Here is a 19,063-nt window from a genome sequence, read left to right as displayed (position 1 = left end):
AGCATTACATACATATGTTAGAATGACTTCTGTGCCCTCATTCGAATAGATGGTCTAAATGCAGGTGTGGGTGCTGCGTGCCGGAGAATTGTCTTAGACCTTCGTAGTTGTGCACGACGGTTTTTTGGATCCTGGAATTACGTAGCTTTAATCAGTTCGAAACAGTTCTGAATGTGTTGAATACTTCTTTTCTTTGAAATTTTCACTTCAACGTAAAACGAAGTCCCACTTAGCTTGAGGATTTCGTGATCAAACAGTCATAAATCTAGAAGCGGATATGAATGGAACTATAGCGAAACACTGTCCAGGTTGAGTGGAAAAGGGTGCTCCGCATCAGGTGGGTCCGCTCATCGAAGGGCCCACGATTTGAGGTGAATATGGATGGGTTGCTATAAAGAGCGACTTGGTTACAGATTTTCCCTATTATCGACATATTGAAATTGGTGAGGTTGTTACCATGAACTGAAATCCATGGAATATACGGTCTGTTTTGTGCACTGAATACCATGATGTATTACTTGCAAAAATGGACTTTTCATACGTCTTTATGAGTGTTGCATTCACCTTACGAATTAGGGTAATTCTTGACAAATCTCCTTTTCCCTAAACAACTACAAACTGTTGTCAAAAGCCATTATCCGCGACTTATAATTGGTGGATTGGTGTCTACCATCGACTTATGTTCCGTTACAGATTAATAGAAGAAAATCTGTCGAACAGCATTGAATCACAAAAAGATAGGAGGAACCTCCAGTTTGTTAATTTCCAGCGATCACAAGAACTTGAATACCGACGCTTTGTCTCCAGAACGGATGCAGAACTGATAACTAAGGTGGATGTTTTCCGCTTCTGATAAGTACAATACAAAAATTAATTCTTCGTAAGGTTGTCAGTTTTCCAAGCTAATTTTTATGCAGCACCATCGTGAAGTGCTAAACAAGAGTTAACAATTGTTTACGTTAGGCTAACAAGTGTTTTTTTTTTTGGATTTTCCCCCCAAAGAAAGAGCTAACAGTGAGTGATGCAAAGCCGTAAACTTTTGGTGGTTTTTTGGTATTCCACTACTTTACGTTGAACAAGTGATTATTCCAAGATGTCTCTCTGTCATAGTCGGGCCAGAACACTTGGACACTTGGACTTGGACACGAGTTGCTTAAAGGCATCACCCTACGAATCTGAGGTGGTGCAGATTTCAGGTGGAGTATTCTTATAAGGGATAGTAGATTATGGAGAAGAGGGTGATTCCGTCCATTTCTTCCTAATTGCCGTAAAAAACGGCCCGGAAGATGCGGCGCATGCACAAAGCTGGCGCGCTCCAGTCGAACTCCTTGTAGAAAATAGTGCACCAGAACGCCCGAAGCCGTATCTTCTGGGCCGTTTTTTACGGCAATTAGGAAGAAATGGACGGAATCACTCTCCTCTCCATAATCTACTATTCCGTATACGAATACTCCACCTGAAATCCGTACCATCCCAGATTTGTGGGGTGATGCCTTTAACCAAGCACCAACATGAAGCACCTCAAGCTGAGTTTATGATATAACCTACACAAGAAAAAAAGTGATTTCGTTTTGAATAGGAAAGCGCATTTTGAAGAAATCACCTATTTTACAAGATGTCTTTTCTGTTGGTGTGGACGTCCATGATCTCCACTGCAGCGAGGTGCAAGCAAACGTACACGTTTTGATGGAAAAATGCACATAAGTAAACGAGTAATGCGCCCTGTTCTTGTTGATCATCTTCTAGGATCCCCGAGATGCTGTTTCCTTCTCAACACCATGAGTAGACCGCAGGAACTCTCATTTACCGGTGTTCTGTGCGCTAATGCTATGTTTGACGAGATTTGTGCACATTAAGCGAGCGCAGCGCATTGGTTTGCTGATGCTATTTACGACTGCACGACGTAACTAACAACAGCCATTGTCAGCCATTTCTCCTAAGGATAAGTTACCGCTGAAGGTGTGAGTTCCCAACGATATTGTTAGGTCAAAATTACCTGAAGCTCGCTGCTGTTGCATAAACGGCCGCGTTCGAAGCGGGGAGAATTGAGAATGAAGCAGTGAGTGAAGGTGGCAAGGGTCCCACCTCGACTCCAACTGCCACAACACCGAGCTTCAGGTTGTTTTGACCCGGCTATCTCTCACCCACCTAAACGTACTCACCTACAGAGAATTTTCTCTCACCTGAGATCTCGAGAACGGAATGTGCATCTCAGTAACTGAATGCTCAAAGACTTCGTCATGTTCTTCCGATGACGCGCTCCCGTTTTGATCTCCACTGAAATTTTTAAGTTAAACTAGTACTCAACTAATCATATTGTAGTTTTAATTTAGTTTAATCTTTTCTATTTAAAGGCATCACTCCACGAATCTGAGGTGGCAAGGACTTCAGGTGGAGTATTCGTATATGGCATCGTAGATTATGGGGAGAAGGGTGATTCCGTCCATTTCCTCCTATTTGCCGTAAAAAACGGCCCGGAAGATACGGCTTCGAGCATTCCGGCGCGCTATTTTCCACAAAGAGTTCGACTAAAGCGCGCCAGCCTTGCGCTCGTGCCGCATCTGGACCGCTTTTTACGGCAATTAGGAAGAAATGGACGGAATCACCTCCTTTCCATAATCTACTATCCTGTATAAAAATACCCCAGCTAAATTCCGTACCACCTCAGATTCGTGGAGTGATGCTTATAATAAAAAAAAGGTCAGTGGAACGAGTACGTGCATGTGCTAATGTCTTAAAAATCGATTAACATTCGACACTTGAGATATTCGTGCCATGACGTGAAACTTAGCAAGGAAGTTTTCATTTCTATGCCTGATTTGAAGAGTGCTGTGAACGATGAAAATATGGCTAGGCGAAATGAAATCCAACCTTTTATAAAGATGTATCTTTTGAATCTTTAGGTACTGAATTTTTGAGCAAGCACCCAGCGAATTCACTCACTAGAAAATCAGAGCCACTCACTAGAAAATCAAAGGGAGTATATCACGAGATTCATGATGTTGAGATCTCTCGTGGATAATAAATGTTTCAAGGCGTATACTACGAGTACGAGCTTATTTGGACTCAATTCTCTCTAACCGTCCTGAAAAGGGGAGCGTGGGATTGGGAAACGACCCGTAAACGCGTGGGTAGGAAGGAACGACCAGTGAGGAGCTCTCACTTCCAATAATTTACGGTGAGGCTTCCGTTCGACTTTCACAGAAACAAAGCTGAGACATATTGATTGAGCATGTGACCGAATTCTCCATAATTGGAAACACATAGGTTTGAGCTTTCTTTGGCCGAATTGTTGCGGCACAAATCTTCCGGAACACTAGTAGAGTAAACACCACTTGCTGCATCCTCTAATTTGGGAACTGTATTTGTTAGACTGAATAGCTCTCGTAGGTCTGGGAATAAGTACAAACAGCTGTACACGTCGCTTCTACTCATGGAAAGGAGTGCTGTCGTAACGTGAATGTTTGAAGTCTTGGCTTTCATACCTGTATAGGCGTAGTCGGCGTCTTTTTCATTCTTTTTTTCGCAATAATGCTGCTAAAAATTGACTGGAGGGCTGGAAGCTGACCTGCTCGTTTATCCGGGTCTGTATCTTGACTTATTTGACTTAATCGGCTGGCTGATGTCATCGTCTGATGCGATTACCCGCATCTTCGCCGAGGTGTGCCGTCCTTGAACACAGCTCTGCCCAACCTTCTCGATCTTCCGCGAGAGCTTGCACAGAATCAATCCATTCGTCGCTATTCCATGTTCTGCGAAACCTTACGTCTCGCCTGAACTGCCTATCAACGCCGAGTGTCCTCAGGTCCTCTTTCACCACGTCAGTCCAGAACTTCCTTTTTCGGCCAGGTGGCTTCTTCCAGCTCAAAAACGGCAAGCTCCTCAGAACTCGCTGAACAAAGCGATCTGCCGGTCTCTTTAATATATGACCAAAGAGACGAAGACGATTTACTTTAGCCACTTTCGATGGTGGTGCAAGATGTTGATATCTTCCACGTGTCATCCACCGGTATACCACATCAATTTCTGCGTAGAGATCTTCATTGTGGCATACCATAGGCTAAAAGTGGTCAAGCAGCAGTCTAAGCAGCTTTCGTTCCGTTCAATCAAGCCTCACCATCACCGTAGATGGTGCTGCCCAAGTCTCTGATCAGTACATCATGATGGGTGAGTTGCGGATAGGTAGACTCGCAGCTTGACTTCGTTGGTGATGGGGGTCGACTACAGACATTTCGTTAAGGAGTTAAATGCAGGAGTGGCCTTAGCGCATCTTTGCTGAACATCTCTCTCGTAGCTACCGTTGTTCTTCAGCGTATAGCCCAGGTAACAGGACTCATCGACGAGTTCTATCGGTTCTCCATCCACTTTGCCCATCCACTCCCGTCTGTATATAATTACTTTAATTACTTTTAGCTAGTTTGACATCTAGATTCTCTAGGGCGTATTCCACAATTGAAGGAAGTAGAGAGAGAATTTTCAAGTTAAAATCAAATTGGCGGCTTGGAGTTGGTTTCCTGAATTTCGCTTTATAAGGTGACAAAGAGGCACTGAAGGAATAAGAAGTCGTTCCCTGGCTCATGATTGGTGCTACGAGGTTGTCGAAGTCCTATCTCGCCTGCATAATGTCGTCCGATATGGTCGAATTGGGATCTTGGTTCACTTTAGAGATCAGGAATAAGGGCGGCGCTCAGCAGTGGACAAGCCGTAATGATTGCTTGCATAACTGATCCTTGATCTCGCCTTTTCGTAATAATGTTGAACCCCAAAACAAAGAACAACCAGATAACACTATTATGAAATCACCCTATGAATCACACTCCTATCACGTGATCCCGGAGCAATACCAAAAATAGCTCAAAAACTGCGGGTATCATACACAATCACTCAAGAAAGCAGCACATAACATTTTCCTGATACGGAAATGTTTCGCGATCAAAACGTGCCGTTTGGATTCTTAAAATTCGAAGCCACTTTGCCGCGCCGTTTTTCAGGAAGATTAGGGCAAATTTAGCATGATCACGTCCATACTATTCGTCTATAACATCGTTATACATGACTTGCCGACATTAATCTTCTGATAGTTAAGAATTCACATCTACTAACACAATCGAAATGTGGACCAAAATTGAAACTGGAAATCCGTAGTTTGGTTCCCGAAACGAATACGTTTAATGTAACAGCAAACTGGGAAAGTGGCGGGATCGTACCTCATAATCCTAGTCTGTGACCTTTCAGAGAAAGTGGAAACTGAGTCTTCAGTTTTGATCTCGTCCTCAATTGAGTTTTGGTGGATAATTTCCCGAAGTCGAGCTAGGGAGTGGTCTGCTGGTTGGATAACAGTGGCGGCCACTTTAACAGCGCCTCCTGAGAAAGTCGTTGGAGGTTCCGTGCTGAAAGTTAATTCTACGGATCTCATCCTCAGGTATATTGCTGAGTAATGCAGAATGCTAGGAAAGGATCGTGGTGAGGAATGGAAAACTGTAAAAGTTTTTTTGCCAGTGTAAGAAAATATATCTTATCTTGCTAATATAAGCAGATATCTTTTACCCTGCTCAGGTCAGCCAACTGGATGAACTGGATAATACCGGTGATTATGAACAAGGTCAAGCTTGTAGTTGGGACGCAATCGTTCCAAAAGCGGACCCTTTCCACTACCCCTAATTGTCTCTAATGTCATGCTCATGTAGCAGCTGAAAATATAATGAACAAATCTTTAAAAGATCAAGCAGTAAAATCAATAATTTTGAGTAAAGCATAAAGGATGAAGTTTCTTTTGTTATTCAAACAGTTTGTGGCGCGCCAACGCGTTCACTTCAATTCAGAATCGTTTCAGGTTTAGGAATGCGTGTCTAGCATACATAATGACTTCCGGGGCTAGCCGATGTTTCAAGTCAGTGTTTCTATTCTCTTAGACAAGACTGATACCAATTTATCGACCGTGGTGGGATGAAAGGCTTGGTGAGCACTAGGGCGAATTCGAACCTCCGATCGATCGTTCAGTCACGACGGAACTGCTTACCGACAGCGCTACACCCGCGTCATAAAATAAATGGGAAAAAAATAGCAGTCATGCTACTGTGCAACGAAATTCCAGAAAGATGCAGTGAGATGGCTCCAACGGCATCACATAGATGTGACGCTTTGTGAGGAACTCCGCTACCGCCATTCATCTCTGCAGTACGCCATGGTCCCATCCCGATTCCAACTGCTCTCTTCACAGCACCGCTTTGAGCGCAGCCGCTTACGCAACTGTCCGTGCTTCATGTCGTCTTGATCCGACTATACTCTGATTTCAATATATTTATATTCCTTCCCTTTTGGGTCTAATCCATATGTTTCTAACACACCCCTCTGATTTCTATCTATCTGTGGAGTTAACACTGAAATATGAATGAAAATAAGGCCAATAGAGCAAGAAGATAATATTCTAGCTAGAAATTCATAACCCGATGGTATTGGTGGGTGGAACTCAGTGGGAAACTCACGTGCTATCTATCCTCGCGAGGAGCGGTCCCATAAGAAGATGGTTAAATACCGGTTGCAATCGTGGTGTTAAAATGGGAATGGCAGCTTTTAGTTTAGAAGAATTGGAGCGAGCGTATTGCGCATTCTGATAAGCGGCTGAAATGAAGCCAATTCGGATGCGTAGACACTAGGTTATTATCGTAAAACTCACTGCTTATAATGACTTTAGCCTGCTTCTGTCTCTGTTTGATCAAAGCATAGCGTTTTTGTAGCTCCCTCAGATCACTCCATGTTGGCGCATCTTTTCTACGACGACCAGAACCTTAACACATTTTAAGCAATCGGACCGAGTCTTATCAATTATATCCTGATTTCTTCAATTCCGCATGAATAATCGTGCTGTTTTCAAAACAAAGAACACATCATAGGTTTATTTGTTGTTTATTTCTTGATTTTTTCTGGAAGTCAAAACTTCGAAAAAAAAACACCAGCACTTATGGCACTTATCAATCTAATACAAAACCCTACTACGTCTTGGCAGCCTTTGTTGCCGTTTCGAAAACTGGAATTAAGCGAAACCCCTCCCCTACCGAATGATACAAGAAGGGTCATTGGTTTTTCGAATCAGCGATTTGGTGTGTAGTTTGCACACACTGCACTTGATTCCCCTGACCGTTTAGGACCTCATAAAAAGCATTTAGAAAGAAAAAAACATCTTTTTTCTTATAATTTTTCATAAATGCAATCGGCGCTGTGAGAAGTATGTTTGTTTTGGCATTAGAGTGGAAGCGAAGGCAACAGGACACGTAGGTCTCCATTTGTACAGTTTCTCCATGAAAACTTACAAGGTGAACAAGAAGGTTCTCCATCGGAATCGTCCTCATGCAAAATGTCAGTGACACTCTTCCGGAACAGTTTGAAGGTTGCGGAAAGCGGATGTATATTCCACGTGTACTTCTCTCGAAGTTCTGCTAAGCCTGGATAGGGGAAGTCGGCCATAGTGTACACTACCTGAGTTTCTATGCTATTATTTTAAACTGAAATTGAATTGAATTTCTTTTTTTTTGAACCATTGTTTTCATACAGTCATGAGATGATTCTGTTCCTCTTCGTCCATTTCAGCAAGTTCTTTGCATAATTTACCCATTAGCGAGTAGAATTCATCTGCAGTAGAGGTTCGCAGAATTTTCCTAGAAACAATGCTTTGAACACATGAGAATTTCGAGGATCATTTCACGCTAGTCGTAAACATCCTTTCTTTTCAAATTAAGAACCCACGATAAGAATTTTTTTTTTGGTTGATACATATCTTCATAGTTGAATTAAAACTCTACTACTTTAACTACTACTACCACAATAATTACGATACTTTTACTACTAATCCTATTCTCTTCATCAGTCACTTTCCTGCGGTGGTACTTATTGCACTTCTGTTTTTAATAATTCATCTATGATAGCGAAAAACCATTCATGTTCATGTGAAACACCCCTTAGCCCAAAATTAGTTTTTTTGGTTATGCTTTGGTTGAAATAATTCCGATCAGTTTTACGTACTGGAACCTCCAGAAATTCTCCAGAAAGTTTCCACAGGTTATCTGTTAACTAACAAGTGTTGAGACTGATGAATGCTGCAGCAGTTATCAGGTGATCGATTCGAACTCATCCATAGATCCATGGACAACGAATTCGAGGCTTTCACATCCAAAAGAACCACATGATTGCTGGTATCTGCACAATCTGCTGTTAATCCATTGGGATCCTTAGCAAATAGACCCGACTACATAAATTACTCTTCGAATTAAATTTTTTTTTTCAGTTTTTCTATTCAGTGATCTCTTTCATACCACGAATCTGGGGTGGTGCGGATTCCAGGTGGAATGTCCGTATACGAGATCGTAGATTATGGAGACCAGGGCGGCTCCTCTCATCTCTTCCTGAATCACTGCAAGCAGCCGGCCCCTGAATGCTGTTTTGTACGATTCCTTCTATTGCAGCGCGCCACCCTTGCACGCGTAGCGTCCCTTACTGCCTATCGGGGCAGTCCGAACTGATTTTCGACGAATCGCAGGGCGAAGGCGGCGCTAGGGGTGGCGCGGTGCAATAGGTGGCGTCGTACAAAACAGCATTCTGGAGGCGGCTGTTTGCAGTGATGCAGGGAGAGATGAGCGGAACTACCCTGTCTCCATAATCTACGACCCCTATACGGGATACTCCACCTGAAATCCGCACTACCTCAGATTCGTGGTATGCTGCCTTTAACCGTACCTGCTCATTTTAGACCATAGCGCTATCGCCGTGCGCAGGAGGATCTCAGATCCCTGCAACATCAGCGCATCCCATACTCGCATTACGCAGTCTCTTGGTAGGCAAGTTGCGAAAAGTGTGAGGAACCAGTGCATAGAGAAGATGTTGGGTAGTGGCGGTTCGTACTCGCTACCTTAAACGAAGCATATTTTATAAAGGGAGGCTCTCTAATCTGTTTTTGAACAATTTCCTCGTTGCCTTTTCCGTACTCCACGTATCCATACGGTTGCAGATTAATTATATCTTCAAAAAGGAAGAAAAACCTGAGGAATTCTTGAGATATTCAAGGTGCTCGATAGTGGTCGGCACTCTCTGCAGCATGAGATCCTTCATGACGGTCATGTCCACGGACAGTGCTCTTAGCGACTGATCGAAGTAACCTCGCGGCAGCACATGTTCGATCAGGAAAATCATCACCTGAAAATGCGTTTTGACATAGAGAATTTTGCATTTCTGTGCTTCTAGTTTTAAGTTTTAGAAAATTTCTGGAAAGAAGTAGATGAACCGAGCACAACATGCTACTAATGATGGATATCTCTTGCGTATTTTTGGATCATGCACTTTTTTATTGAACAAATGGGGAGGGTGTAGCGCAGTCTGCAAGAGGTTCGCTGTTGCCTGTCGCGTGGTTCGAAGCCGGTCTAGTGCCAACCAACCTTTCAATCTTCCGGGATTAATAAATTGCTAAGATGTGTCTGGATAAATAAGAATAAATACGATAAAAACACGGACTTGATGAACGGTTGGCCCCCGCAAATCATTATAAAACGCGTTGGCGGATCCCAGATGGATTGATACGCCAAAGACTTTATCCCCCATCCTTTTTACTAAAAAAAACAACGCTCTTGGAGCTTTTCCTGACAACATGCATGAGGGGGAACCTCTATGTCTCTGCAAGTAACATGCTTTTTCGAAAAGAAAACCTTTGACTTCTATAAATGGCGTCTGAGTACTTCAATCTCCACAACCGTCAGCAGAAGCGTAATCGGTGACGGGATCAGTAACTACTCCTGCGCTCTTTCCTGGTTCACTCATTTCGTTGAAGCAATGGAAGTGCCCTCTCGAAGACGAGTCCAGCTCGGGAAGTTAACGTGTCACGAACCGCTCCGCTGTTGTCCCTGCTGTCCAGCTGGATTCAGATGGACGCACGCGAATCACCAGGAGTACTTATGTTACTTATGTTTACCACAATAAAATCTTCGACTACTTCCAAGCTTTTGGCCACAAGAAACTTCTTTGCTGCTGGATCCTATTATCCTATTATTATTATTACTTTTTCCAGCGTAATATCGGAACGATGGCGTTGAGTGGTTGCAAAAACTTCGCACCGTCAATAAATAATAAATTGTTTTTTAAAAATCGCGAACGAAACAACAAAAGAACATTAACTCACCTTTAGGGCGACATCAGTTCGATATTCGACAACTTGCAGTATCAACGCAGCAATAACATTGAATCCTTGACAGTATCCAATTTCTTTGTTGTATCTTTAATAGAAAAAATTGCAATTTTCAAAAAATATTACTTTGTACTAGCTTAGTGTTCACCGTAGCTTATAACGGAGGTAGATCTTATGCTTGTTCCATACTTTGGAATAAATTCTACAGGTTTAAGCCTTTGACGGGAGCGCGATCCACCGGTGAGCCGCACACTTTTAACTATTATTTTTTGTAATTCCAAAATTTTTTAAAGCGGTTTTTTGTAGTTAATAGGCTTATTTTTTGGGCGATATTTCCAGTATAATATTCTAACGTAACAATAATAGTAATAATAATAATAATTAAGAAAGCCCTAACATTTTTTCCCATCAGAAGTGTGCTGAAGAATTTTTTGAAATCAATTATGGTGCAAAGTCGAAGCTCAATACTTTAATATAACATTCATTATATTATATTATTTCATTTTATTCAATATTTTAATGCATTTTGATCCAGTATTTTGATTCAAAATCAATATTTTAATTAATTTTTCAATTCAATCGATCAATATTTTATTAGTTTCATACAAAATTGAAGGAGTAACGTGCTGGGAATTTCCTGATATGGGAGCAGAATGGTTTCGAATCTTACGCGCTAGATGAAAGATCGCAGCACCGAAAAGTTCTTCGAATGACTTTTTTAATTGCTAGACACCATATCAGCTAACGTAGGAATTTTCCAGTAGACTAGAAACAGCACATCACAAGATGAGATTGATTTTTGAAAGATACAAAAATAAAAATTGTAACATGAAGATATAAATGTGAATAATATTTAGTATGATATATAAATATAGAATACAAGAGTTCAAGGAATGGTAGTAATCCTCCATCAATGACTTTCAACATTTACACAAGGTGTAATTTAAAAACTTCCTCTTCCTTATCTTGACTTTTTTGTTGTCCAAAAAATTTTGCAGAATTGTAAATCTCTTTAAAAATTCGTTAAAAGATATCACCTAGCATAAGCGAGTAGCACCTGCTTGAGCTTCTTCTCGTCGTCGAACCCACTCCACCCCGTACGATGCAGATCCTGAAAAAATTGAATAAATCTGCCGATTTTGCCGAAACGTTAGCCAATAAAATTATTTAACAACGTCGTGCACAGCTCAAAATTAAATCAAAATTAAAAATCAATGCAAAAATTGAACAGTTTACTTAAAACAAAGCCTTATGTTCAAATCTACCTTTAATATCTGAGAATGGATTTCGATGTCATCCGGTTGCACTTGTTCACTGAACGAACTCCGACAAATTTGTTCCCAGTCGAGTCCAGCTGACAAAATGTGTAGTTCTCCGAGCGTGGACCACAACTAAAACCAATTTATTCGGTTGACGTGGATAGCACAATCCCCTACACTGTACAAAATAGAAGTCTGAAAAGAAATTTTCGGAATAGAACACACTAGGACTTTCCACTAACTCTATTTCTAAAGATATCCGGTATTCCTCCAGGTAAACGAGCCATTATTCTCATCGCTCGTTTCCATTCATCCACACCTTCGTGAACTGTCGGTGGCTCAAGACTGAATCTCAGCTTGGAATCAGCACCTGGACTTAATAGCATGTATTTTCAAGGATGACTCACAAACAATCCAAATCGTTAGTGTTTGCAGGAATTTATGACCAACAACAAAATCAGGGTGTTATTTTCACTTGGATATTTATGACGATGCAGCTGCAGTTTTGATGGACAAAAAAAATCCTCTCTGATATAAAAATCAAATATTTGATTATCCGAGTCATTTCAATTGTTCCATCCCCTAGCAGTGGTTGAATTTGGTCAGAACTTTCCGATAGGCTAGAGGGTTTAGATGATCCTAGGAAATGGTGCTCTTAGGAACGCCTAGTTGAGCAGCCATGGTCAGCCTCATCGCGCTGGCGAACTGCTCCAGGAGACCGCACAAATCGTCGTCGATATGAGGGAACGGGTGTTCCGTGCACGGTAAGTCAGCGATGGAGAGGTTCTCCTCGTTGAAGAAGTGGAATCAGAAGTTGCTGACGGTAGCATGGGTGGTGGTTCCTTCGCCCAACGCTCCGTAGGTGTTGGCGACCGCCTGACGTGCTGTATGGCGTTCGGAGATGGCGCTGTTTCCACTCGTAGAAGAAGATCACTCGGGGATGACGTTGATCCATGTGCATTACAACGGTGACACAACAGAGATTTGGCGCTCATACATACCTTTGGCTAGGAAGCTTCCTGAACCATAGATGCGATAGTCTAGCCGGTTCTCCGACACCCTTCAATTCTGGATGGTTAGGTAAAGGAAGATCACTTCACTTTTGAACGGTTGGCGAAGGGATCCTCATCACTTGATCTGCACCCCATGAACTTTACCTCCTACGTCTGAGGAGGGTCCGGCTCCTCCCTGCCGCACCTACATCTGGAACTACCTCGCTTTTACCTGAACACCCAAGAAAAAAGCCTAGCCTCCTAGCTTTTGAAGAGTAATTTTACAAAATGTAAAAAAAAAAACAATCAACCTCATATTTTCAGTAATTACGGATCATGGAATATAACAGTATGGATATATGCGACATGAGCTTCAGTGAACCAACGACTTACTTCGTAAACCAATGACTTACTGGTTTTTGCCGATGTTGCCATGAGGATTGCGCTAAGCACTGCACATTTTGTGTTCTGCTTGGCTCGATAGAAAGCTCTTTGCCGTACCATCCTCACCAGGCGGTGATTGGCTTGTTCGATTTTCTTCTTGAGACCCGCTACCTCGTCGCGTAATTTAGCTTCGTCTACAAAACTAACCGTATAGGAAATTAAAGGAAAAAAAAGGAGAAAAGGAAAAAAAAATAGAAAAGAAAAAATAGAAGTTGAAACATTAATAAATAGCATTAAATGGGTCATTACAGTGAAACTAATAAATAATGATTACTATAAAACGTTAAGGAAAACAAAATTTGGTGATAATCATTATTATTATATTCCGTTATTATTATTATATTCGCTATTATTATATTCCGTTACAGTTTAGTGTTTGATGCGGAACAAAGTGTTCACCACCGTAATGAAAGCACTTAGTTGTAGGGAAAAATTTATGGGAACTATTATGGCATCACTTCCCGTCATAACGTCCTACGTAACGTCGTTCTCGTAACGTAACGAACGTCATCGTAGAGTAAAATGAGATAATTTACTCAAAATATGTAGAGCATGACTGTCGCTCACAGGAAATTTAAAAAGTGCAAAATCAAATTTAAAAAGAACCGATTTTTGGGAAAATGCGAATTCAACGGGGAATGAGTTTTATCCGAAAGTCGAAAATTTACCAAACGTCATAAGCGATTCCGTGGTGAGACGTTTCGGCGAAGAAGCGCTGACATCGGACTGAAAGGATTCCGTCAAGCTGTCTGTTAAGTCTCTAAATTAATCGGCATTAACATTCGTCAACACTCACATAATTATATAATTTTATTATTACGATATATTTTATTTAAATCGTTTATTTCGATATTGATTAAATTATCTAGTCGAGATATTTTTACAAATATTTTTTCAGTAGATCATTTTCACAGAAGAAATCGGTTATTTTCGGTATTGATCCATGGGTCTGAGATTTTTTGTCCTAAAATTTGATTGAATTTGAATCAGATTTGTGCAACAAACGCAAATCAACGCATTTTAATCAAGGAACCTTCGGTTATAAGTCGAAAGAGAACTTAGGAGATTTGCCGCTCTAAGACTTTAGCGATTCAGAATTTCTTTAGATCCGGAAAAGATCTTAACGCGCACTGGAATGTTTCCGAAATTCTCAAACTCTCGTAGAAAAAGAGTAAGAAAACTGACATTTGGTTGTGTGAAGCAAATTAAAGCAGAGTTTCCACTTTCTTGGAAAAAAAGATGTATGGGAAGGGGATCATTGTTCCACTTTTTCGGAACTAATGTCCAGAATTTTAGGATGGGAAATTGTTTTTAAGTCAGCATTTTTTTCCTTTTGAAGGTTTCTACGTCTATACTGATAAAAATCACCTCGTCGAGTTCAGTGTAGAGTTCTCGTGATATATATTTGCGAGAAGACGTTTCAACGACATCACTCTCTCCTCAGGCGTAGTTGGATCGTATCGTGTTATGCGAATTTTGCTGAAATGACACACATAATCTTAAAATTTTTTCATAATCTTAGAATAAATAATATTAAATAACTATTTTTCATCATCTGAAAATTTTAAATCTTAAATTAAGATTTGAAACTATGGCAATTTTACTTACAGTGGTCGTTGACTTTGAATAGGTTGGACCTCAGAAAGTGTACTGTAGAATGAGGTGCAATGTTGAAGAGGTAACGATTGTCCATAATGTAGTGATGTAGCTCCCGCAAATACGGTAGGTCTTTCGGTCCACTTAAAAGTTTCAAAGGACAGAATAGTCTAGAATCAGGACCTTCCATAAAATATAACATCTGCAAACATACGGTAGGATCTATTGTGGTTTGCGGAATGTCACATGAGAAGCAGAGCTGCAAGGAACAAAAATATAAATAAAAAATAAAATGAAGGTATTTTTAGTTCAATTTTTCTAACAAAGAGAAACTCACCTCGTTAGGTGTTAACGTAAGTGAGGGTGTTGCATGAATTTCTGGATGCGAATAACTCCGTCGCCCCATTGGAGAGCTTAAGAAGGCGGCTTTTGTTTTGTTCAGGAGAATTCAATCACAAATGATTTCCGGGGGGTCTCACCTCGACTTACGGCTCTCTTTAGAACCATTGAACGATTTGCCTTTTGATCTCGACGGGACCTTCTTGAATCTTAAACGAAAAATTTGTTGTTTGAGTCATCTGTAGGACAGAAGAAAGCCTAAACATAAGCAACTCTTCAAGGGACCTTCAAAGTTGCTTAGACTTCTTGAGGTATCTCAAATAATATTTAAAAATGTGATTGTAAACGTAGCATGCTTACACATTGAGGCTTTTTCTTGTAGTTTTCAAGAGAAAAGACATTTTTTGTGAGGAACGTTTTCAAACGTTCGTTCTATAGGCAGCATACCACAAATCTGAGTTGGTGCGGATTTCAGGTGGAGTATCTGATACGGGTTCGTACACTATGGAGACAGGGGTAGTTCCGCCGCCTCCTTGCGCCGCCTCCGCCCTGCGATTCGTCGAAAATCGATTCGGACTGCCCCGGTAGGCAGTAAGGGACGCTACGCGTGCAAGGGTGGCGCGCTGCCACCCTTGCACGTGTAATAGAAGGCATCGTACAAAACAGTATTCAGGGGCCGGCTGTTTGCAGTGATGCAGGTAGAGATGCCGAACCACCCCGGTGTCCATAATCTACGACCCCGTATACGGATACTCCACCTGAAATCCGTACCACGCTAGATTCGTGGTATGCTGCCTTTAAACGGAACATATCACGAAATGGGCAGGTGTATGTGAGAGGTCCGCTGTGACCGCACGATTTTTGGAAAGTATGAAAACATTGACGTAATACATTGTTCCAGCAAGCCAGCAAGGCAAGTTGCAGCAAATCATTGTATCGTCTTGACATACGTCCGTAAATGTCACACGAAGTCCGACGTCGAACGCGCAGGCGCATCCCAAGTGGATTGATTAACGCCAGAGAGATATCACGAAATTGTGGGTTCTGGGTTTCCTGCACAAATAGGGCTAAAAAATCAGATGAGGATTTTTTTTTTGAGATCATTGCGGTTGTTGAAATTTCTTTCGTGCAGGTATTGCTCTAGACTACGGGGCATCCGATAGCTGGTACCTTGCCCAATCCGACTATCACCTGTTCGGAGCCCGTCGTTCAGCCCAGGACCTCCAGAAATTCCTGTGTAACATTTAGAGGTCTCATGTCGTCATTCAGAAGCCCTTCGAGGCATTCTGGGCGTTTTTCTTGCGCTGCTGCTCTTCTGGAGCTGCTTCGTGTAGAGATGGGCGTTGATTGCCTTGTTACCACTCAGCTGCTCGCGGAACAGAAACACCTTGCAAATCCCAGAAAATTCTCAGAAAAGAGAAATCAGGAGAGGAAAAAGAGATGCAAAAACCCAATAGACAGAACTTTGAATGATTACGCTTATACTCATGACCTATATTTCTAACTTTATCTATCTATTCGCGGAAAAATCCTAATCCCTTCACTTTATGGCATGATATCTTCAACTGAAAACATTAAATGAACGTTAGAAGGCGTTATTTTTTTTTGCTTCATTAAAAGCACCATGGTGAAGTTATTGGAACTTTTTGAATGAATGAAGAGTACGGAATGAAGAGTAAGTGGAGACAACCTTTACGCCTCATACACAAAATCCCCATCGGCGAACTCAGTTACTACTCGATTGACTTGGTAGTACTGTAACGGTTATTCAGTAACTCGAGTCGACATTTATTTTGTCTAGCAGCCTCGTCAGCCCCTTTTAAACGCACGAATCTGAGATGGTACGGATTTCAGGTGGAGTATTCGTATACGACCCGGAAGATGTGGCGCGTGCACAAGGCTGGCGCGCTCCAATCGAACTCCTCGTGGAAAATAGCGCTCCGGTACGCTCGAAGCCGTATCTTCCGGGTCGTTTTTTACGGCAGTTAGGAAGAAATGGACGGAATCACCTTTCTCTCCATAATCTACCATCCCGTATACGAATACGGCACCGGAAATCCGTACCACCTCAGATTCCTGGGGTGATGCCTTTAATTCATAGACGGTTATACGAACAAAACATGATCAAACAAATTTGAGTGTGATATTTCAGGAAAGTGAAAACGGTTATACTCGGCGTAGAACGATTTCGACCGCGGATCTTCGACTGAAGCAAGGTAAATAGTAGAAGAAGTGTCCAGATAAAAAGAGAAGTTGCTGCGTCAAACGCGCGGCGACGATCTTTCTGGACGCATTTGACACCAAATGCATGTACAGAATGGTTTGAGTTCTCGTTCCTAGCAAGCCCTACAATATAAAGACACGAGCGATTGAGTTTATCCCGAAGAGAGAATTAGAGCGAATTTTTCGATTCGTTCAAATTCAAGTGACATGACAACATGCTGCAAATGTCGCTAAAAAACTCAGCTCAAAATTCACAAAATGAAAATATTTCATAAATTGAAATGTAATTAATGTAAAGCAGATTTTTTCTAAATAAATCCTCGCAGAAGATCTTCCAAACAGCTGAATTCGATGGGAGATTCAAAGTACAAATGGTTTTTTTTTTGGAGCCATTTTATGGATAACTGAACAAAATTCATGTGTGCAATATATTCGGACGACAAAAAATCATATTAGGATTCTAAAAATGTTTTTAAGGAGCATCACAAGGATGAAATATGCCAGAAGCGCTGCAGGTAATTCAAATGACCTCAATACTCCAGTTTCCATAGGTACTGATACGGAAAATGTGCGAAAAAAAAGAGAAAGCAGTTCGGATGTAACCATCTGGATCTGTCGTAGATTAATAAATTATGCCTACCGTAGTTCCGAAGGTGTGTCTATGTAGATTTCATCCAGATCTTCTTCTCGTAACGATCCTAACGAATGCATTCTTCCGCGCTATCCAGTTCGGAATAGTGCGGTCTATCCGGAAGCATTCGAAGGCAAAGCGCAGAGCTCTTACCGTGGTCAGTTACTGATATGAATCGTGGGTTAGTTATTGGCGGGAATTCATCGAAGAGGTGTCGCGAGGCTGTATATTCAGATGCGTTGCACGCGAAATGAATTCATGAATACAACGCTATCGATCGATTCGATGCAGAAAAACAAATTCTGCATCAAATGTAACAATCATTCCTGCGGGGAAACAAACGTTTTCATGATGTTCTTGTTTAGAACTTACTGTCTGGACGATTTGGCAGGGATTTTGGAGGTGTCGTTAACGGACCCACACACATCATCTGGATCAATGCTCGACATGTGGCAGCGGATGGTAGAAATTCTGAAATTCCTGAATGAATGTCGGAGGATCGTAATATTTCGGCATATACACGTGATTCGTTCGCGACGACGCGCTGCACGCCCCCTAGGCAAGTCCTTGCTGGAATCCTGGATTGTTGAAGCGTTCGCTATATGCGAAGGTCCCAAGAACGACATCGACGGTGCGCCAGTCGTTCCGAGCAACTCCCAAGGCCATAAAATTCATGACGGACAGCGGATATCTCGCATTATACTGTTCAAATATTCCCAAAATTACAGGAATGAGTATTTCTATACTGTACTGTGATGTTTTTAAGCGCCTAATGTTGCGGGTTTTTTTTTTAGTGCCGATGGATTAGTGCCATATTTATCGTGCACAGGATTAAGGCTAATATTTTTCCAGTTCCTCACATATCGGATATCGGTTCTTCTTTTTCTAAAAACTTTTCCTCTCAATCTGCTGAAACTTTGCAGAACTTTGCAGAGAACTACTACTACAAGTAATTAATGGCGGAAAATCATTTATTTATTGAGTTCTGTTAGTTTTTTTTTCAATTAAAAAACACAGAAGTGAAGCGTTCAATGAACTTTACTTCGACTTTGTGCTTCTAGGAGTACAGTTGTACTTTTATTCACGGCTGTGGAAATACAAAACAGATTTGAATTACAAAGAATGACTTGAATTTTAATTCAATATAAGTTGGAAAAGTTGGAATAATACGTATTAAACAGCTGATCAATATTCAACATTTTCAATATTCAATCAATCCATTAAAGAATAATTAACTTTTTTGAAATCTACGATGTTATCTCACAACATTTTTAGTCCCAAATGAAATTTTTTTGGGTAAAATTTAGCAAAATAGGTCCCACAAGCTCATCTTTGGTCTCAAGCAACCTTTCAGAACTCTTCCAGCTTGAAGAGGTTCCATTAGTACGTTTACAGTGTATTGCTGGTCGTC

At 41.3% G+C, this 19,063-nt stretch overlaps 1 protein-coding gene across 1 annotated transcript; it reads right to left on the bottom strand.

The window, feature by feature from the left end:
• Positions 1–17: 17 nt before the first annotated feature.
• On the bottom strand, positions 18–17,732 carry RB195_000603 (uncharacterized protein; the record flags this gene model as incomplete). The annotated part of the gene is made up of 21 exons (XM_064197031.1): positions 18–131; positions 2,184–2,277; positions 5,208–5,390; positions 6,486–6,621; positions 6,677–6,787; positions 7,311–7,476; positions 7,550–7,655; positions 8,731–8,902; positions 9,033–9,186; positions 10,163–10,256; positions 11,206–11,279; positions 11,434–11,559; positions 11,670–11,797; positions 12,833–12,997; positions 13,532–13,623; positions 14,232–14,342; positions 14,472–14,602; positions 14,674–14,718; positions 14,797–14,872; positions 14,939–15,007; positions 17,662–17,732. 21 exons carry the CDS (start codon positions 17,730–17,732, stop codon positions 18–20), a joined length of 2,418 nt encoding a protein of 805 aa, XP_064052912.1.
• Positions 17,733–19,063: the final 1,331 nt, after the last annotated feature.

Source organism: Necator americanus, chromosome IV (assembly GCF_031761385.1).
Source record: "Necator americanus strain Aroian chromosome IV, whole genome shotgun sequence".
Taxonomy (NCBI): Eukaryota; Metazoa; Nematoda; class Chromadorea; order Rhabditida; family Ancylostomatidae; genus Necator; species Necator americanus.
The sequence above is the reverse complement of the archived record's forward strand: the minus strand, read 5'-3'. Positions and strand labels throughout refer to the sequence as shown.